The sequence below is a fragment of the Pleuronectes platessa genome, chromosome 9 (assembly GCF_947347685.1).
Source record: "Pleuronectes platessa chromosome 9, fPlePla1.1, whole genome shotgun sequence".
In the NCBI taxonomy this organism is placed as follows: Eukaryota; Metazoa; Chordata; class Actinopteri; order Pleuronectiformes; family Pleuronectidae; genus Pleuronectes; species Pleuronectes platessa.
In genome coordinates, this window is record NC_070634.1 from 6,366,094 (window position 1) to 6,389,242 (window position 23,149).

General features: G+C 41.2%; 1 protein-coding gene across 7 annotated transcripts in view; it reads left to right on the top strand.

Moving 5' to 3' along the window:
• Positions 1-23,149, top strand: part of lpp (LIM domain containing preferred translocation partner in lipoma) — a 143,927-nt gene that overhangs the window by 115,316 nt on the left and 5,462 nt on the right. For all 7 annotated transcript variants that reach the window (XM_053429856.1, XM_053429853.1, XM_053429860.1 and 4 more), the window contains 3 exons: positions 3,265-3,434; positions 19,620-19,798; positions 22,189-22,309. In XM_053429856.1, the coding sequence (XP_053285831.1) occupies positions 3,265-3,434; positions 19,620-19,798; positions 22,189-22,309 (470 nt within the window). The remainder of the gene's footprint in view (positions 1-3,264; positions 3,435-19,619; positions 19,799-22,188; positions 22,310-23,149) is intronic.

A 23,149-nucleotide genomic window follows, 5' to 3' on the forward strand; every position in this document is an offset into this window, starting at 1 on the left:
GTGCTCTGTCTCTGTCTCTCGCTCACTCTCTCCCTTTCTCTTTCCCTCTGGCTCTCTGAAGTGATTACCCTGCTTGTGATTCCACTGACACCCACATGTCCCCTGGAGACGTGCCTTCACTAGTTTGTTTAATCTGCCTCCCTGTACAGTAGGTAACACAGCCGTAATTGAGGTGTGGATAGAGCTGTGGGAGCAGATGAAAACGATAGCAGGTTTAATGAAAACTTGTCTGCGCTATAAGTCGCCGTGGATGACAGCATTCGCTAAATGAATGTACAAAATGCTGCTGTGATAATTTTTTTTTAAAGGAAACTGTCTTCTGCTGCAATCTGTCAGTCCTTTGTTTCTTAATGTTTCCCCAGGCGATAAACGAAGAATCCTGCACTAAAAAAGAGTCACAAATATCTCTGTTGCAGTAAGGATTTGGAAATGTTGCTGGGAAAGTTGTGGCTCCCATCGCTCTTCAAGCAACTTTTCTCAGTTTCCAGTGAGGCTGCTGATAAGATAATGAGTTATCTGAGATTAGAATACCATTAGCGGGCCTCGCAGTCAAGCAGATATTTGATCTCAACAACATATGACTTCCAAAGTTATGCTGATACCTGAGACAGATTCCGCTTTACACTCCGTTTGAGTTTTTTGATATGAAAACAGCAAGTGGAACTGTGAAAATGCAAGCATCAGATACTCTATCTCCCCCGGTTAGTGTCTCGCCTCTGTCTGTAACACGCTTGAACTTCTCTGTTCAGAACATACAGGGTGTCAATCATCGCCCAAATCAGCCTTTAGATGAGGCAAAAAATGAAAAAGGAACCAAAAGGATCCATAGAACTGAACTTGAATTAATTAAATATACTGTATCGTACTTCCTCAGAGAGATTGCATCTGTCCTCAGATGTGTAAAAAATAAAACATTCTCAGATATCTTCTTAAACCCTATTATTGTAAGATACCAGTAATTAAATTGACAGTGTCATTAATTGGGTTGAAGATAACTTGTATTGAGTCGAGGACATCTTAAACTCAATTAAAGATATCTCTAACTCAATTAAAGATATTCAAATGCCATGTCCCGCAATATGCAATCAGCCCCTTTCTGGCGCAATAGTATCAGTTCACTTGTGCCCCTTTTACAAAGACTTAGTTGTACTTCTAAAGTTTTCTTTTTTATCGTTTAAAGCTTGACTTTTTCAAATAGATGTCACACTTTGGTGATGTCTATAGCTCTTTTAATGTGGCATAATTATAGTATTTAATCCGTCCTTATCCGTTTTTTTAAATAGAAGTGAAGATAAGACGCTTCTGGCATCATTGAAAGGAGGCATTTAAAGGGAAAGCTTATAATTTTTGGGGGGGAACAAGGTATGATGAGTTGGAGCCAGGGCAGCCGTTCTGTCTGCAGATCTTTGGGTCAAGCAGGGTCAGTTACACAGCAGCCTGTCAGAAATAAACAGAAATGACTGGAAACAGGTGATACCTTAAGATGCTTTCTGACATGCACCGAATTCTAGTTAATGTCCGGATATTCTCCGGTGGGGCTGTATGTGAGAACTCAAACTGTCCAAATGAGAGGCTCCGGACATTCTCTGGCCAGCCCCCTAGTAATGACTCTAGAGAATGTCCAAATGACCCTATGTGAGAACACAGCAGGGGGATCCGCTGTGAGCAAGTGGGTGTGTTGATGATGTTTCTAACGCGGACTGACACAAACCTGAAAGAGAAAAAAGAAAAAATACATACACACAGAAGACACACACAAAGATGTAAAGATAGTGTTTGGTGGTAAGACCTGACACCGGTGTTGATGTGCTGTAAACAAAATCATATGATCTCCGCAGCAGAATTAACCTTGTGCCACTGCCTGCTGTTCCACTTGTCTCCTAAACTCTCCAGAGATTTCTGGGATGTTTTGAGCAGAGCAGAGAAATCTCCCGCGGCACCGTTCATGTGTCAAAGGTAAACTCCGGAGAACGTCCAGACCCAATTGTGAGAAAATTCTCCGGAGGACACTGGAGGACACCTAACCCTAACCCTAACCCTAACAGTTTAAAACGGTTTAAAACACTCTGAGTAGCATTGAAATAAACATTCAGTATACATGACAAACTTTAACATTTTCATTCTATTCTGATTATTTTTGTATCTCATTAATAAGTGAATCATCATAAAGCTGATAAACAATTAGAGATCTCAAGGCAAGCCATTTTCAGCCTCTCAAATATGAAGATTTTCAGCTTTTTTCCTTTTCTTAATTTAATTGTGACGGGAAGACACGTTGGTTTCTGCTCTGTCTGCTGGACGTCACCTCAGAAGACTTGTGGTCTGCATTTCCGACAGTTTTTAAAATAGTAAAAAGTAAGAGCTTAAAACGTGTAGCAATGTTGAGGCCGACTCTGGGAAATTTTTTCCAATTTGTGCTTTGAACGATATCCTCAATTTTTTCCTAAATAGAGAAACATGTGAGTCCTCTGGATAATTAAACAAGCCTACAGGTTTATGTCATGGCCACCAGTTTTAATTATTTCAACAAAAAGGATATTCTCCATTTTATTGGCATGGCGGTTGGCTCCAATAATAAGAAGAAGCCACCCAGAGGCCTGAACCAGAGCTGTAGCACTTTACAAACATTTAGTCGTTGCAGTTGTGAACAAAACACAACACTGTAGTTGCCAAATTTACCCTGAATTGACCAAGTAGACTGTTAATTCACTGAAGCTGCAAATTATAAAATTTGTTTTCTCGACAGCCGTGATCTTTCGCTTCAGCCCACACAGAATTGTAAGCTCTGTGAGTGGATGCTTCCTACCAATATGCACCTTGGGAGTTTCTTTTTATACTAACCTTGAATGTTTTTTATATATAGTCTAACATTTTCTATTGAAAGAATGAACTGAAGTTTAAAAGCACAGGTGCCAGAAACTCCTAAACTATGATCAAAATCTAAATAAGCCTTTGTTGCAGCCCTCTGGTCTCATATCTCTTTGCATCATTTTGTATCATTCAAGTTTTAAATAATTGTTCCAGAATAATGTGTATGACATCTCTAGCCTTTCCTCTGCCAGTGCATGGAAAAAGAGTCAAACTCTACAGTTCTTCCTCACTATAATATTCAGGATTGGATGATTTGTAGGGACCTTTCGATTGTTTGCATTGAGTGAAATGGGTCTGTTATTTTCCTGATAAATGCTACCTGACCTTAAGTATCTGTGGATTTATGGTGAATCTGAGCTCAGCCTCTACTCCTCTTCCTACTCCTCTCCCCAGGGCGCTGTGCCAGCTGTGGAGACAACGTGGTGGGTGAAGGCACCGGTTGCACTGCCATGGACCAGGTCTTCCATGTCGACTGCTTCGTCTGCATGACCTGCAGCACCAAGCTGCGGGGCAAGCCCTTCTATGCTGTGGAGAAGAAGGCTTTCTGCGAGCCTTGCTATATCGTAAGTAGCATGATTGCATTTGAAAACCACCTGTCCCAGCACCATGTTTAAGCTCACCCTGGTTATTGATGAGTCTGTGGGGGGGGACCAGGATTGTTCACATTTCAGGTCATCAAAAATGCTCCTATCACCACACATCTTCATTTCCTCTTTTGTCTTTTGGTTTTGATCCCTCAGAAAATTAGTTTCGCTTTCTCTGCAGCATTTACCAGAAAATTCATTCAAACTATGGCAGATGCAGGACTGCACGTGTACCCGCATTGACATCACTCTCACGTTCAACAGGTTGCGATTGACAGGTACAAAGTCTAAAGAGTGAAAGACAAGTTCTTGCGTGACAGAGAGAGAAATGCATTGATGCCACTTGCGAGTACGCTCACTGCTCACGACTGCCGCCATAACTATGAGAACTTACTGTGTGGATGGTAAAACCTTTATGGATGATAGCATTAGTGCACAGTTGAGCCAAAAGTGCTGTGCATATAAATGAAGCAAGGAAGCAGCACATCGTGTTGGAGATCTCATGTTATTATGAAGTTTCAACCTTTTTCTTTGGTTCGTTTTGAAAATGTAGTCGGGAAGAGTTTGATATGGCAGCTGCCACAGATTAGATGTTAATGGGAAATAATATTAGATAATGGTGAGGGCATTAGCAGAAGTATGCACTCTCAGAGCATACTTTTAGTTCTCACAGCTATCAGCGGCAACTCTAGCAGCTTTTCCTTTGAAAAAAGTGCTTCTATGTAGACAATTAGCTGGTGAGCATAGAGAAGCATTTACCAGCTACATAGTTGGATACTATTCTCAGTAGTTAGGGAAGTGAATTTTGGACGGAAACACGACTCCAAATACATTTCAATGCTGCTCTTTGTCCGCTGGATGTGTAAACCAGCTGCTTGCTGACACATTAGCCATATCAGCTTCATAAGGTGATAATGTGTGAGCATAATATTCACAGCTGTCCACAAGGGTTAAAGACACTTCAAATGTCCAGTGTAGTGTTGCCTGTTGTTCACAGTGACATCCAAGCCAAATGTTAATAACAGATCAAATAATTGGCAGAGCTTCAGATCTCACTGTCTTCACTTCTCACCTTTAACTTTTTCTAGCCGAGGACGTGATAGACCTTTGTCATTTGATCTCCCTGTCCCTAATCATCTTTAAAGGTAACATGGTGATACATCTCTGTGTGTGGATAACAGAAAACAAATTTTCATTTTCATTTTCTATCTAAATTTGACAAAACAGAAGAAGAAGTCATTTAGTGAGCGGTAGTGTTTTTCATTGCACAATATTATCAGGAAAGATCTGAAGGGACCACAAGGAAATCCCCTCATTTTGAATTTCATGAGAATATGTTCAGTTTCGTCATAAATCAGTTCAACTGCTGGAAATGACGACAAGTTTTGTATTGTCAGCAATTTCAAGGGTAAGTTCTTGGGTCATATCTGGAAGCTGAGAAAGGGAGGAACTGTGCAATGGGTCATTACAATGGAACTATCCCAAATGCTGCCAACTCTCGGATTTAGAGTCTGAGTCTGCACAGTAGTAATCAGGGGATGGAGGCGTAGTGAGGTCCTATTGATACACGTGTTTGAGTCACTCAGCTGTCAACTGTGACATTTCACCACATTCTTATAGCCTCAAATAGATGACAAAACCTGAAGCAGGAATAACACCACTGTGAAGATAACTACAGTGAATAACAGAAACCATATTTAAGAAAAAAAATCTTTAAGGTTCTTGATATTTTTGTATTAGTTTGATGTCCCGTCTGCTAACATGGTTAAGAAAGGATATATGACCTTTGGTGCAGCCAGATTAAGATGCTTGAGCTGTCATATTGTCCATCTTTTTACAAAGTCTATTGGTTAATTGCCATAAGCCTCCTGAGACAGACAGGGGTCACTTTAAGTTATTTGTGTTCCACTAAGGAGAAATCATTGTGCTTGTACGAGTTTCAGTGTATTTAACAATGTGCTAGTTAACGAGGAGGTTAGGCTTTGTTTGTAGTAGATGAGAGATAAAGCATTGCAATGACCAGAGTAGTTACAAAACAACAAGTAATAAATTAATTGGTTAGAATTTAATTCGAACACTGATGTGCTGGATTCTTCTGGAACAGCACATATTTACACACACATACAATTAATTTGCCTTCCTTGCAGGATATGAGTTGACGTGCACTTTACCAGTAAATTCTCAGAGCTGAGCTACTGTACATGATGTTTAAACCAGCGACAGGCCATCTCCTAAATCACCCCCTCTCAGAGGCACTCACTGTGATTGTAGTTGTCTTGTCTGGAAGTTCTCCAACTCTGATACATGCGCTAAAGAGGAATGGGATAATTTAAGAACTTTATTTATGCATTTCATCAGCATAAATGTTCTTCTGGCACAAGATCAAAAGGATGGGGGAAATCTGAATTTCTTAATGAAAGTAATTTCTACTTCTTTTATTCCCATCCTCAGGGTCATACGCCTCTGTACGATTAGAAAATGAACGTGAGCGTTGAGTCTCTGAAGAGAAATGTCATATCCCAGGGAGGAAGAGGAAAACTTCAAGTTATAGCCTCCGAGTCAGTCAGTCCAGGAATCTCTGAGAGCAAAATGAACATTAATGATATATTTTGAATTGTGTTTTTATCTGTATATTCTCAAACTACTCTCACTTTCCAAACTGCTATTTTATATCTGTAGCATATAAACCTATTTTTACCCTCAGTTTTTTTTTATCTTGAAAAAGCACTAGAGTGATTTACAGCTGCACTTCCATAAGATTGGCCGACCTATAAGAGATACAGCCAGTTGACAAATTAAAATGAAAATCAATATTAAGTGTCTAAATATACCATGTGCCACCAGAACAGTTTTAATGCTCCTTGGAAGTTTAGAATGTTTGTGTTTGTGGAGTTTGCATGTTTTCCCGTATCCGAGTGGTCGTCTCCGGGTATTCTGACTTCCTCCCACTGTCTGAAGACATTCCGTTGAGAGACAAAGTGAACTGGCTGGCGTTCAAGATTATTTGAATTACTTATCTCACTTACCCATGTAGAATCAGACTATCTAAATGGGGTGGCTGTGAATTATTCACACTTTTCAGCTGAACTTCCCGACCTCTTCCACCTGTGGGCCCCTGATCTACAATGCGATCTGTTGGGCATCAGCCAGGTCAGTCTCAGAGCTCTGCCTGCTTAGATGGGACATATGGTTTCAGTACCTGAGTGATTTTTGACCATCCTCACACATTACATTTGTACACTATTATCAGAATAGGGCCTGTCTCATTTCACATATACTCCCTTCTCTCTCCAAGCAATACCCAAGGTCAGGTTGTAGATAAAGAGCCAACTAGCAGTACATTGTAGTGTCTATATTCAAGGACTTTCATATCTAGCTCAGATCCGCCATACAGAGATCCACCAAACTTGAACTCTTTTGGGTCTTACACCAGTGGCAAGACCCATTTAGGAATGCATACGTTAGGCTTAACTATCCAGTAGTATGTGAACACCTACATGTAACATAGAGAGTGACAGCAAGCCTTTCAAGGATGTGCTGTTAGAATGGGTGACGCACGGTGAGGGAGATATATGGGGAGGCTGTGGGAGACATGGTTAGACTTGGGTGTGACAATTGCTCATGTTACTCTGTTAGGGTTTGTTTATTTCACCTTCTGGTCTCCTTGATGCATCAAGTCTACATTAAACTCTTCTGCATTAGACATCAGCTGCTGCCGGAGTTCTCCTTTCACCAGCTTGCAGAAACCTTCCATCACAATGGGGAAAGTGTCCGTGTGCACAATGAAGTAGTGTTGTGAAAAAGACTCTGTGCTCTGGGTTACTGTCTAGAGAGTCTTGATTGGAGGTTTGTTTGTTAACAACCTTAGTTCAGCTGTCGTTGCTCTCCTGAGTCTCTCAGTTGTGTCGCTGTTTTGTGCGTTGAGTTGTCCACTAAAAATGGATGTAACCCCACTCCAAGACCCATGTGGAGAGTATTTATTTCCCTATTCGGCCATGCTCTAACACTGCACCTTAACCAAAAAAATGAAGATATGAACAAATATTATAATGTGTCCTAACACATGCAGACTGGCGGTTAGGTGGATTGTAAATTCTAAATTGACTCTAGGTGTCAATGTGTAAAATGTTGTTTTTCTCTGTATGTTAGCCCTGTGATAATCTGGCAACCTGTCCAGGGTGAAGCCTACCTCTAGCCCAGCGTCAGTTGGGATTGGCTCCAGCTCCATTGCGACCCTCGAAGGATGAGGGGTATATATAATGGATGGATGATGGTGAGGGAGGGGGCTGTTTACCACGTCAGTCCAAAACCAACCTAGGTGTTGAGATTGTCATCGCATCATCATCATACTTATGAATTTAGTTAAACCTTGTTATGAAACGCTACTGTTGACTTCCCTAGTTTGACATTTTGGGAGAGACTCTCGCTCACTTTATTTCAAAGGGAGATGAGAGCATTGATGCTACTTTCATGTCTTATGCTAAATATTAATCTAGAGGAGGCAGCTGGTTACAAACAGCAAGTGTGGCTCAGTCCAAAGGTCACAGAAAAAAATTACAATACTAATTCAAGTCAAAATCAAAGCAGCAGATCCTGAGATATCTTTAGTTTTGTTTTGAAGAACACAGTGCCCCCATTTTCCAATTTAATATTGTCTTTATAGACTCCCCATGTTAAATATGTGAAGTCCCAAGTTACATGCAGTATGTGTGTTTGTACATACATTTATTTGATTATAGAGTGTAAATCAAAACTACATTTTTCAGACCACACAATAGATGTTCTGTTAAGACTTTGAGTATTAAGTTATTGGAAACACATTTTATATTTTTAATCCCTTATGTAATGTACTCTAAGTGTGAAGTAAATGTTTGTAACTGCCTCTGGCAGTGTATTACATTTTGATGTAGAATATCTTACAGGTCTAACAGCTGCCTGAGGAAACAAACTGTTAGTAGAATCTGTACAATGTCAAGTAAAAAATCTATTAATCCCTTTGCCACGGATTGTAGGAATACATTTTGTTTGCCAGAGCGACTGTCATCCAATAGAGTTCTCTGCTCTCTATCAGAGTAAGGGATCAGCAGCTCCTTTATCTAGTCCAGAACTTTACATATTCTGCAGAACAATAGTGGCATTTATATTGACAAGATCCACCTGTTCCTCTGGGTGATTTGCCTCATTCATTTGTCTAGATATATTTGATTCCTTTTTAGTAATGGGCAGGAACTCACCCCCATCTGTTATTATCTATATTCAGATTTTCCTACCTGCTAACTGTCAGGCGAACAAACCTCAGTCAGACGACAACTGCAGGGCAGCACTCAGACTTCGTTTTCGGCACTTCCCCTGCCTGAGTCCTTATCGCTGCGTATTTAAAAACATGATCATGATGATAAAGTCGACAGCCGCTCAGTTAATGTCCAATTTTGCATGGAGTCATTTGTAATCATGTTAATGTGCTCACCATTGTTTTTTTCTTTTCTGATATGAATTAGTCGGTGGTGTCCCACAGCTCCTGATACTCCCTGTTTGCATGGATGATAAGACTGAAAGTATGAGTGAGTGTAAAAACACCATCCAGAGAGCTGTCCATCACTGTTATTGAAGACACTAGTTTGGCTTTAGTGCATCTAAGGGCTTTCCCAGAAAGCTCAATTTAATTCAGATTATTCTTGAATGTGTGTTTTCTGCAACTTTGAGCATCAATCAAAGGGCTTATGGAATTCTACAAATCTGAATGGAAGACACATCCCGTGGGGAAAGACTATATAACAGATTATCTTTAACTGAACTTTTTATCTTTTTAAAGCTCACAATCAAGACATTGTATCTAATTGTCTCACAAACTGCTCCTGGTAAAAACATAAAACCCGTTACTGTTGCAACGGTGATTTACATTTAAGGTTTTGTACAAATGAATGAAATGAGATGTGATAAGTGGGTTTATTATCTGCTTTTGTGCACAGACATGGTGGTATCAATCTTCTCATCAAAGTAATGATGATGTTTACAGTATGTTTTCATGTGTTGAACCAAAGGGCCTGCATGGGTTGATTCAGGTTTGTTCACATTAATCCTTCATACGCATGTAATCTTACCCACAGACGGCTTCATTGTGCGAAGCGTCAGTTTTTTTCCAGTAAATTTTCACATTAAGGTGAAGAAACTTTAGGCTTTTTTAAGTTAAGGACACAGTCTCAGACAAATCTTGTGAGGGACGTTATGAGATGTAACGCATTTAGGAAGATTGCTCCAATTTTGAGGTAAAGTGGTGTCATTCGACAGACAGAGAGGCAGTCTGGAAGCTTTTGTGTTACAACACCAGATACAGACAGCATCGAGTCCAGGTATATGTTGGAGGGATTCACTACAACAATGCCTCATGTAATACAGCACATCTGTTTATAATGTAATCTCTTCACTATCTGCCTCATTGTTTAATTGTCACTCTCTTCACACCATATCAGTGGTGAATAAAGTTACTGTTAATGCTAACATAACATTTTCAACTGCTGCTGTTCAAATTGCATCATTTTCATTGTAAAGCAGTTTCAGTAGGTGAAATGTACAAGTCACAAAAGTAGCTGTAATTGTTCATCAAAAATGTGTCTACAAAGCAACACAGAAAATGCAATTTCTGCTTTTAAATGCTATCATTTTTTGTATTAATTTCATTAGTGAGCAATGAACTAGAGGCAGCAATTCTTTGCAAGTTTCATTTCCAAAGAAGTAGCTCTGCTGTAGAATGAAACCACCAGTTACAACACATGTCACCAAATCTACCTATAACGTCGACTGATTGACTGATGGAATTACCTAGCAACTATGACCTTCTTTATAGACTCAGAATATAAAATTAAAGATTCATTTGAGACCTTTTCACAACTTCACATAAAAAAAAAAAAAAAAATGTTCATTGTGTTCTAGCAGTCATTATACCTTCCACTGAGTTCAAGCCACAAAATGCTATGAATTAGTGGGATTATTAAAGCCACTGCATGGTTTTGAATATGTAGTCTTAGAAATGAAGAGTAATTTTCTCCTTCCTTTCACTTCAGGAAGTCTGCCTGTAACCACGCGATCATATTATTGAACAGAGCTGAGAGCAACAGGGGCTCCTCATCCATCTGATAGCTCAGCTGCTCTTTGAACAAGTTCAGCCCTGGGACTCAGTGTCACTGAGGTTAATTGCTTACACAGGGTATGTGCCCACTGTTCTTAAGTCCATTGGGTGCCCTGCATCTCAGCCTCATTACTGCAGCAGTTTATTGCAGATTTCAGCAGCATTCCCTCAGACGAGTTGATGACAAGTTAATGAATTAATTCATTTAAAAATGGTTATTTACCTGCCCTTTGCATCTGGTTGGATGCTGATAAACAGATCCATTCAATCTTCTTTACTGACACCAGTGATTGGTGAAAAGGCTTTAGACAATGCTCAGTTCCATGTAAGGGGCAGAATCACATCCTGGCCTTCCTGTTTATACTACCACTCCCTATGAATTCAGCGAAGCAAAGTGCAGTATTGTAATGAGACTGATGTAAGTAACACAAGGTCAAGCCAGGAGCAGAGCTTCATATTGAAAGAGCAGTAATAAAAAGATAGGGATTTGCCCACATAAAAACCTTAATCTATTTCTGCCTCTTTTGACAAAATTTCGGAGACCAGCAAGGTCACGGACACAACTTGCTTGAATGTAATTGCGTTCATTATCTGGTGTTGTACCGTAGCTCAGTTATTTAAAATAAATGGGCTCCGGTCTCGTTGGTTACACTCTGGGAAAGATTTTCAATTCTGCTATTGAAAAGGAAGAAGTGCACGGAGCAGTCCTGACCTGCCAGTCACCAGGAAACATTCATGATTGACTGATGAGCTGTTACCCTCAGCGTATATTTGCCTGTACTGGAAAGTAGTGATGTCGGCCTCGTTGGACACCCATTCATCCGTCCTTAACAGCTTTAATCCTGGGCTGCCTTCTTGTAATTCATTTTCACAGTTTTTTCAGCTCAAACTCTAACTATGATTTTATGATTATTTGCAGTAACATTGATCCTGGGAGAAAGACACTGTTGGGTTGGAAAAATCATGAAGGAATTAATTGCTATCTGACATTTAGAAAATCCTGCTTGGTGCTTAATAGTCTTGTAAAAAGTGATTGCTTTTATCATCAGAAACAAAGAATACCATGCTTTATTAATGTAAAATGTATTTCAAGCAAACATTTGTGTAAAATGTCCGAACTGATTATTCTCACCATTTCTTTTCTTGATCCATGTCTCATTCTTCCACCAAGTTTTGTGGAAATTCTTTCTGTAGTTTTTGTGTGAATCTGCTGACAAACAAACAAACCAACTAACCAACAGGGTTAAATGCTTTTTGACTTTTTAAATAATAGATCCTCAGAAATGTATCAAACGTATTGTTTCAGAGCCACAGTTATTCCACTTTAACTGAAACAACCCTAAGACTGTGGAAAAGTGATTGTGATTCGGATTTACAGAGCATTTTGCAATGGGATCACACCAGCCTGTCAATATGATGACGTTCTGACCCATGATACTTCACAGGTCATTACTACACTATGACAGAAGTATTCAGTCCTCATAAATCAGACCAAACCTATCTTTGAACTCACTCTTTGGTTTGATCACAACTCTAGTGCTATTACAGAGATGGGATCTGTTTGCGAGCTGGTTTGTTACGTTCTCACTTCAGTTGATTTCCAGGACCACATTTTGCCTTGATGACACACACATACAGAAACTCACCAAGGTTCACAAAATTGGTCAAATGCTAGCACCAATAAGCTGATTCTGACCAACCTGAGTCCGTTTTAGTTTTAAATACCATGTGTTTCTACCGAGTGTGAAGGAAAACCAAAGCAATTGTTTAAATTGTTGATATTAACTTATTGATAAACAGGTTTATATTCTACAGCATATGTTGATCAAATCTGTGAAATATTTAGCTGAAAAAATGTAATGTAGAGTGAGCTGAACTTTATGGATAGACAGGTCAAATAAAAGGTGAAAGTGAAAAATCCAGCTTCTGCAAATTTAAGCTTTACAAGTAGAAGTCAATTTTTGACCAAACCAACTTAAACCTTGAAGAATACGAAAATCTTGTAACAACATCCATGTTTTATAGCTTAACTTAAACTCCACCTCAAATGAATTGAAATAAATATTTTGTTGGTGAAGGGATACTTGAGTTTATCTGACAGCCACGTGGGCGTACATCACACTACAAAAAAGGTGAGGATCTACTGCTCCAGTTGTGTTTACAGAATTTTCCACTCGACTTCAAACACACCATAATCATACGATCGAGATAGCAAAGGGAAGTTTCCGAGGGTGGCACAGCACCCAGAGGCGACAGGAGTGGTGCCAGCTGTATTGGGGCTCCTGGTGATGGATGTCCTCCACAGCACATCATATCCGACTATTCTCCCATCTAACAATGGGATATCCCCCAAGAACTCCCCTCAAGCTGCTGCTGTCATTGAGAGCGGAGATATACAATACATTCAATCACAGAGGATGATCTCTCTTCTCACATCCACTCACAGCACAACACAGAAACAGAAAGCCCATAATGTAGCTTCTCTGACAGTAATATGGCTCTAATTAGAAATGACTGCACACCACCCCACACACCTGTCACTCCCGTGTGATGGATATCCAGGTAGTCAGATCCAGAGGCTCACAGCCAGCATGGTGCATTCAGGGTCCCCATATGCTCGTCGTTGCGCCGCTGTAAGTCGGTGTTGGCAGTGCTGCGTGTCTGGATGTGGCCACACAGATGCTGCTAAGAGAACAGCCTGGCGCATGCCGAGCAGGGACGACAGGTGTATTTGCACCCTGGTTTTTACTTGTCGTCTGTAGCACCATTGTGAACACACAGAGACTCGCTTTCTGCTGACTTCGTCATCAAATATTCATGGCTGTCTGCATTAGCTTGCAGAGTTCTAATTGAGTTCTGTATATTCAGACGTGATTAACTCGGTCTAATTCCTCAAAGGAGTGAGCCAATTAGATAGCACTTGCATGAATAGGATTTCACATCTTAGTACGTTTCCAGAATTGCCAAGACAATTATATGTGTGTATAATTCCGCTGTACAGTGGGTGTGAGCCCACTAAACTCAAGCAGGTCATTATTTCTTATTACCGACCCGCACTACAGGAAATACAGCCGTCCAATCCATCACCAGCAAGTGGATGAAAAGCCGGACTGTTGTTATTAGAATTCACTGTTTGGACAAAAGACGAGAGAGCGATTCCAAACACCAGGCCCCCTAAACCGTCCTCATGTTTTTTGTCGAAGCGCATTTCCCCCCCCCCCCCCCCCAGGAGAGAGCGGGAGAAAAATATCTGTGACCCAGTGCTGACCCACCACAATGTCACTCTAACTCATGCCATGAGAGAACTACTGCCGGGGTCTTTGTCAGTTTCTCTCTGTAACCAGAGCAGGAGACATTGCCCAAAGTCCAGAGGGGTCACATTCTGCTGCGGAGCCTGAATTTAAGGCACAGAGGCAGACAGGCAGTCAGGCAGGCCGGCCACTTTGCCTAAGCTGGAGAGAGAGAGATCAGGGCCCCCCACTGCCACCTTTTATTCTTTGGAGAAAGGCCTGAGTAAGGCATGATCTCTGTGTCGGCCCTGTCCCTTCATGTCGGCTTTACAATGACGCTCTCACGCAGCTAAAATAAGAAATCTCTGGCAACAAATACAGCAACACAGCTGAGCGTAATAGAATGTATGAATATTTAAATCTCATTTCATATTAGTTAGTTTGTCAAAAGTTGTGGGTAACCTGCAAAGGCAGAGCAGCTGCTGGTGAGGAGGACATCTGAGTCCGAGGCTGCTCATAAAGTGTCCAGGCCAAGACATAAAATAAATGTAAAGAAACAAATCAGGAGAGGAGGCTCTGGCATGTTGCCATCCTAATCCTACACGCGCCGCTCGTCCATAACCCAGTGTGAATTTATTACACAGACAGACTGAGCCGAGCAGGGTAGACCTGCACCCAGAGGAGGCAGGGCCATTCCAGGTCAGAGACATCGAAACCTCTGCGCACTCGTCCTGCCTGAGTGGCGGGCACACGGATGAGTGTCACAAATGCTCCGTCTGTGATTTACGCGCCTGATACTTTCAAGGTCACTGATCCTGGGAGTCAGCAGACCATTAGGAGAATCACTTTCCACTGCCTGACGGGCTCACTCACACCCACACGTAAACAAAACCAAAACACACACACCTCAGTCATCTGCATCCAGGCAGCAGAGAAGATACGAGTGGGTGATTTACATAACATGCTTATAAGTGACAGGATTTTGTAAGGGAGTAAGGTCCTGTTATTATATCTTCATATGCTCACACTGTTGGCTGATGCTGAGAGTTGGACTGGGGGGGGGGGCTGTTCACTTTTTAACCTTCGCAGAAATGAGAATTGCGAAATGATCATGATCACTGAACCCAACCAGCTGAAGGGAAACTCAAGTTATCCTCACACACAGTCACACACTGACCTCTCCGCCTCGGCGACCTGAGCGGACCACAGATCAGGGAAGGGTGACGCTCCTACAGTCTGAAAACACTGTCATGGTGACTGTTTTACCATATCTGCTTTTTTTTTAAATATGCATGAAGACAAGCTGGTGCCAAGTCAGCTGTGAGTAAGGAAACTGTGTCTCTCGTGAACACACTTTAGACAACAGCATATAAACTGCAGACTGTTGGGAGCTTTTCTATCCAGCGTTGACCTTTACGTTTATAGTCTGCTGTGGAATAATTCAGATACTACCTGGAGTTGACATTTAATGACAGGAATCTTTAAAGAGAGAAGCAGGCAGAGTGTCACAGGAGTGTGTTAAGAACAAAATAATTTGAATATCTTTTTAAAAAGGGCAACCCCCATCCACCGAAAAAAGAAGTGAAACAATTACAAACAATTATTTGTGATGTTTTGATATTGTCAGAGGTGTCAGAAGAGTATTTATCCACTTATAATAATTTGACGTTTTTATAAAATGTGCTTCCTCTCTTTTTTGCAGAGAGTTGAAAAGGCGAAGATTGATACCACCCTCATATATGTCTGCTAGATATAAAGCTGCAGCTGCACTGCAGGACTTAAATGTAATTGATGGCTTATCCACACTCAATAAACCTAGACCTGCTGTCATGTGTTAGAGTACTACCTATTACCGTTAGTAAGGTTATGTTTATTGAATGTCAACTCCGTTATTTATATTCAAAGTGTGAAACTGCTCCTTTACCGTTTGATAAGACTTTCATGGTATCGTGACGTCAGTTTTGTTGAGCCGTGCAGTTTGTAACTTTTTCACACTTTCTCTATAGTATCACTCATTAGGAGTCATAGTTTCCTCATCTCTCTCCTTTCCACTCATCTCTCTCCTTTCCCACTCATCTCTCTCCCATCCCATTCATCTCTTCTTCTTTTATAATATAGCACTTTCTGTTGAAATATACGCAACCTGAGTGCATAATTTTATAATTGTAGATAAAAAAGATTTTTCTTTGTCCTGCTTGATTGACCCATATTAAGCAATAAAAAGGGAGAAAGGCTGCTTGTCAAGGTTCATTAAGTCAACAGACACCTTCCCTCGGGAAGTAGGAGGGTCAGTGATTTGACTCATAGTTCACGACCGAGTCAGAATCTCTTATTCACTGCGGAGGAAACCAAATGCTGCGGCAGATTTGTCTTTCGAACAAGCCCTTGTTAGAAAACACAGAACCACCCTCAGTAGGGTGTATTTAATTCACACAGCATGAGCTGGCACAAACCAGCACATTCTTTGAGGGTGCAGGCGCACGCACGCACGTGCACGCACACGCACACACTGAATCAGATCATCTGTAAATTTGGCCCACTCTGAATTCAGCATGCCAGGTCATAAATCGCATGCGGTCTCACTGAACTCCAGCCTGCCTTCTGTCAGCCCGACTCGGCCATGTGAAAAAAAAAAAAAGATAGGTATAAAAATGTGTGTTGATGTGGTCGGAGGAGAACAGCTTCAAGTTAGCAGTATGCCACAGCGGATTTCCAGCTGTTCGCTGTTACATCAGATTTGTTCCAGCATTGCTGAAAAAATACATAGTGTAACCTCAATTATTTGTAATATTTTGATTTACAATCAAAATGACCCATAGCTTGTCTATTTTGGTTAATTGATTATTTTTTTACATAATTACATAAACAAAAATCCCAAACATGTGATGGTTCCTGCCTCCATGCGTGAGGAATTTTTGTTTTACTCTGTGTTGCATTATTGCAAACTGAACATTTTACTTTTAGATTATTAGTTGACCCAAAGAAATTAAACAAAGTTATCTGAAGACAAGACTATGGGCTCTGGAAATTAAATTGGGAGTTGCCCACAATTGTCTATAGACCAAAAAACAACTAATTGATTAACTGAGATAATCAGATAATTTGCTAAATTAATTTATTAATTAAGTATTTGTTATTTGTTCAAAATAACTTGTATATGATTACGTGTTTAGAATCAGAAAACTTTCATCATTTGATCCAGGCAGTAACAGATTACGAGCTTATTTACAGTCAAATCTGTCAAATGGACTCAAACCATTACCATTATTTAAATACAAGAGATTTTCTGAGACTCAATATAACACAAAATTACTTGGATTTGTGTGTGTCTGAATGTTGATGTGTGTTATTTAACCTTCTGTGTTTCTTTCTCAGTCCATCAGGCCTGTGTCACATGTTCGGAGCAGAGCACATGGGACCTCTTAACTCCCTCTTCAATGCTTTGTTTTCCATCACACTCCTCATTCTAACAGACAGCTGTGTCAAATGTGGTTTGGGGGCCCGTTGCTAAATAGTGGGGAGCTTGGCTGGGGTCTGTTTGGTGTTAGAGCATGGGAGCACTTTGTGGCAAAAGAAACAGCTCACTATGAGAAAAGGGGGCCACAATTGACTTTAGAGCACTCCACTCACCCCTCAGTTCAGCAAGAGGCTGTCTGACCTAAATTCACTTTACCTCATCTGCCTAGACATTTGTTTAGCCTTCTGGGCAAACACTTAGAGAAATGTATGAGGGAGAGAGAGGGAAAAAAAAAAGAATACATATGCTTGAATACATCACATTTAGTCAGGGGAAAAGCTAAACCCGGACATCTGCAGACATATACAGCCCTCTAGTGGCGATCTGCAAAGGACCTGGATGTGTGACAAAGGGCTTGAAGTGATTTATGCAGAATTTCCTCAAGCATCTGTGGATGTTGCACCCAGACACTGACCAAATTTCTGCACGTCTTCTGTATTGACATCAGACCCAGGTTTCTGTAACAGCAGTTACCTAACATCAAATAATAGGAGTCACGAGTGATTTAAATAAAAGCAAAACAACGGAGGCTGAGCAAAATGAATGAATTGAGGTCATAGAATATTACCATCAGGGAGAAAGAGAGAAATTTTGTCTTTTGAGTACTGTACTCATTACAATGGCCTGGAGGAAGTGTGTGCTGTGAAATCATATGCTCTAGTTAAGCTAAACAAGGGCAAGGTATTCCCACATGAAGGACAGATGAGAATAAGTAAGTGGAAATCCAGACAGATGAGTAAGAGTTAAGGATGCTTTAGTGCTGTTTGGCCTCGGTATCTCACTCACATTCTCAGGTTGCAAATATATTCTCTCTCTCCCTCGCTCTCTCTCCCTCGCTCTACCTCTATCTCGCTCTGTCTCTGTGTGCGTGTATGAGGCAAACCTCAAGGGTTCAGTGCAGGGAGCTCATTAAAGGCTTTATTCCACTTCCAGGATCCAGCAGGATTGCAATATGGACATTGTTTATACACAAATGTTGCCCTGGGAATAATGTTTATTTCTATTACCGTCTTGGAGGGGAAAATAAATAAATAAGGATCCAGAGCTTGTCTGCGCACATTGCTTTTCATGAAATAATGCCTCTCCAAGAGTGCTTTGAAGAAACGGCTATTTTTCAAACCACTTCACTCCAGCCTGGAGTCATACATCAGCTGCTCTCATCTTCAGTGGCACATGATGGTGTTGTGAGGAGGCCTGAGCAGCAAAAGTCACAGAATGGCACCACACAGACTCATGTCAGAAACTGTTTCAGATTGTAGTTTCACTGAACCTCGTCCTCGGAAGACGCTCCGCTCATTAGCATATATACTACAAATGTCACTGCGCGTCCTCCGCAGCCGGACGGCGAATGGCTCAGAGTTTATCTAAGCCGAGCGGTCACAAAAGTGTCATTTTAAACGGCAGGACCCGGCGGCACGTCTGGGAGGCAGCTGATGACGCAGCACAGTGTTGCTACACACCCAGAGCTGTGTTTGGAAACACTGAGGCAGCTCACTACTACAGTGGGAGCCAATGGGAACAGCTGAACCGTGAACTCTTTAGCTCAGCCAAGCGCAGAAAGAAGGGGGGAGAAGAGAGACACACAGAGATCCAGGAAATGCCTGAGCAAGCTGCAGTGACAGCGAAGCCCATCAGCTCACACACAGCCACATCAGGCCGCACACTGATCACACTCACATGATATATCCATCCCCCTGTAATTGCATTGCTGTTTAGAGAGGCGGTCATTACTTATAAAATATCGAAATAACGAATGGCGTCTCCCGGCAGATATTAAGAAGAGAGATGCCACAGATAAGTCAGAGGCGGGCGGCCGCCACATCTAACCCCCCCGCCCCCTCATTTGTGGGCCGCTTGCCCAGTCGCCTGGCTGCAGAAAACCTGCAGTCATCACAAAGTGGAAATATTTACTGCTCACACTCTTGCATATGGGAGGATGGAGTGTGGTTGAGGGCAACTGATAAATGACTGTGTTTGTGTTTCGAGGGGAGTGCTAATCAGATTCCTTCAGCTTCAGAGGCATCTGAGGACAGCCGAGCTAAAGGTAGCGGGCGAGGATTTATTTGTGACACAGGCTCCAGTGGAAAGAGAGCCACCACGAGTGTAACACAGGAGACGGGAGGTTTAATTCACAAAGAAACGCAGGAGATTTTTACAAAGTTTTCATGCTGTGTAAATTAGTAATCATAGTACACAAGCACTTAAAGGCCCATTGAAAATGACTCATGAGAATCACTCCATTCATGGTTTGTTGTGTAAACATGTGAGTGTATGTGTGTTTGTTTCTGCAGAACACCCTTGAGACCTGCAACATCTGCAGTAAGCCCATCATGGAGCGCATCCTGCGGGCTACAGGGAAAGCCTACCACCCTCACTGCTTCACCTGCGTGGTGTGCCACCGCAGCCTGGACGGCATCCCTTTCACCGTGGACGCTTCCAACCACATCCACTGCATCGAGGACTTTCACAAGTATGACATTCATTTGCACCAATCAATACGTTTTCTATTAACAACCAATCAAATAACTGTGTATAAAATGAAAAGAGGTCACGTGTTGATGAACCCAAGAATTATCATCTGCCTCTGTTTTTCCTATTTTCCTCTCATTGATTTTTTTTTTACATCTGTCTGCTTCACTACAAATTCAGCAGTTAACTGTGAAATCAAGTATCTGATCTACCAATTATATCAGCACTAACAACTGACTTTGGGTCAGATAATTCCCTCAGGACAAAGAGTGACTATTAGTTGAACTTTTGGCTGGAGTAAGGTTTGATTGCCGTTTCACAACCTCCGAATTCTTAAGAGAAAAATAATTTTGTTGATTGTTTATTTTGTAGTTTGGTAACTAGCAGGCTGCTGCTATGCCTGGATTTTGTAATTATTTTATTATGGCACTAATCAAAGGCTTCAACTGAGCACGGGACATCTGAGGTGCTTCACACAGTTAGAGCCTCCAAACTCTATTGGTAGCTATTGTAATCCTACATTAACCTGCTTAATAGACAAGACCCATTAAATACCTGTGGTCGATGCTAGTTGTTTGCAGTTTTGCTCAACTAAACACATCCTCTTCTCAAACTTCAAATTAGGCAGGTAACTAGCATGCGTCCAAAATCTCCTCTGCTCCATGGAGAATACATATCTTTCATCTGTCCACATTGTCCAGACACATGACAAACAATAACAAATGCTAAGGTTGCTTTGTGTCTCCCTGATGTGTTACTGTTTGCTAACATTATAAGATGGTCATCCAACCAAGCTGCTTCAGTATCCTTAATTGACATACAAATTATATATATATATATATAAATATGGAAGTTGTGTTAATACGGATCTTCTTGCTTCCTTTTCTTGAAATACTGCAAATCATTTCACAAGACCACTGACCTTATGAGATGCAGCAGTGGACATGAATAGTAAATTCCTGCCATTGTGTCACACTCTGATTGCACAACCGCCACCTTACCAGAAATGTTCCCTGACTCAGTGACCAGAAGGGAAACAGAAGTAAACAACTGGCTCTTGCTGTGAGTGCACAGTGTTTGCTGCACGGATTGGCTGCACTGGGCTGTTGTTTAATTCCACCTGACAAGTGTGACCTCAGCAGCGTAGCCCTCTGTGTCGAGGAACAGTCACGCCGGAGCTTTTTCTGTTTATGATTGTCAGACACCGAATGCGCTTGTAGAAGAGTTTTTTTTTTTGCCACTCAGCGTCCAGCCAGTGGACGGGACCTGAGATCTAAGCGTGCGGCTCATATCCTCATTGAATCTATTACTAGATCGACCTCTTCCTGTTAAAGGCATTTCCAAATTTACCAGTTTTTAGGCTTGTTCTGTAAATGTTGCTGGGAGAGTCAGTTACAATATTTGTTATAGTCTCACTATTTGTAGACATTTCCTCAAAACATTCTATTTAAATGAAGTATTTCAGAGAAGAGCAGATTCATCTTTTAGTTTCATCTCAGTGTCTCAGTAAGCTGTTAAATAATTAAAAGGCCTATGTATGTTTTTGCTATTGCTACATAGCCGACATTAGCATTAACAGCTTTTTACTTGAGAGAGATGCTGCAAGTTCCGCATCAACCTTCAAAGGTGTGAGGTTGTGTATCAACAAACATTGGAAGTCCACTTGTTTGTTCTTAATTTTGAGAACATAAACCATTGAAGTAATTTAATACTGTCACAGTTCAAAAGTCACAACCCTGTTGCTGAGGTGCTTCTCTGTCAGTCATCATAATCAGACCCGCCCCAGTTTAGATAAATGGATGGAATTGGCAGGCGAACTCAGGAGGGGGATATCTGATACATCCTAAACATGATGACCTTGCTGAATGTTTTGGTTTCTTATTTTTGCTCTTGTGTGAACAAATCAAACACAAATGGATGGATCAGTCAGTGCAGTGATTCCAAAACCTGAGGGGCTGGAAGAGAAATCTGAGGATTCATAAAAATCTAATGTCTGCATATGTATTGGTCATTTCTTCATATTTGAATTTCTGGATAACCTTATCCTTTTGACCCCTGAATTTAAATATAACAAGAAGACAATATTACATTCAGTTGAATTGGTTATGGCAAAACGTGTAATGCAAAGGTCAAACATATTTTATTTCAGCTTCTCAATTGTTGGGATTATCAGTTTATTCTTAGTTTTCTTGTTGTAAGCTCAGGCTCTGATAGAAATGTTGAACCAACAGCCCAATTAATCTAAAATCCTAATGGTGCTTGTGTTGCATACAGTCACTGAAAACCTCTCCCTGCCAAATAGTGAATGACGTGAGTTCCCCTCTCAAAAAGTGCATTTGTCTCAAATGAAAGATGACATAATGTCACATTATATTCTGTTCTTTCTCACAGGAAGTTCGCTCCACGCTGCTGTGTGTGCTCTGAGCCTATAATGCCAGCGCCGGGCCAGGAGGAGACCGTCCGTATTGTGGCCTTGGACCGCGACTTCCACGTGCAGTGCTACCGCTGTGAGGTACGTGTGATGTGTTCATCTGTCCTGGTATGTGAGCACCCTATAATTAGCAGTGGTCGTCATGTACCACAGCTACAAGTGACCGTCATAATAGCAGGAAGGTGTAAGGCACGATGTACATACCCATCCCCAGGGTCACCTTTTTAGCAAGAAGAGTGAATCATTCCTCTCCTACCTGCCTCAAAATAGCTTTTCATCTCTCCTCTGCAAAGTTCATGGACTTACATAGTAACCAATCAGTCAGCCGTCGCTCGCCGGCTGATAAGCTGCACATTACGTGCCCGGCTAAAAGAGAAGTAACGTGTCACATTGTCAAAGAACTATTTCAGTGTGAGAACACAGAGCATTTGGCAGACATAAAGGTCAAATGAAAGCAAAGCAGATTAGTTCAGCTGAAGGGGCTCAGCAAGAGAAGAATTGTGTCACCAGGGAGACATGAGTAGATGGAGTTGTAATTCTGTGTTTGTGTGTGTGCGCGTGCATGAGTGTGAGAGAAAGAGAGAGACGGAGAGTGGTTGAAAGTGTCACAGGGAATGAGATAATATTGCTAAAGCAATTTGTTCATCATATTAATGTGAGTGAAACAACAAGACCAACAATTGACAGGTTGATTCTGAGGGCAAGAGTCAAATATAAGATCGACATACTCTCCTTTAATAAAGGGACATTTTGACTGAACTGAGGCTTTTTAACCTGACCAACGCAGAGTGGAACATGGTTTATACAGAAGCCTTCTCTTTTGCACCTTTTGTTTGGTTCAACCTTATAATAAAAACGTTTTCAATAAATGTTTCTCCCATCACTCAATGCGTCAAAATGAGTAAATGTATAAAAAAGGGG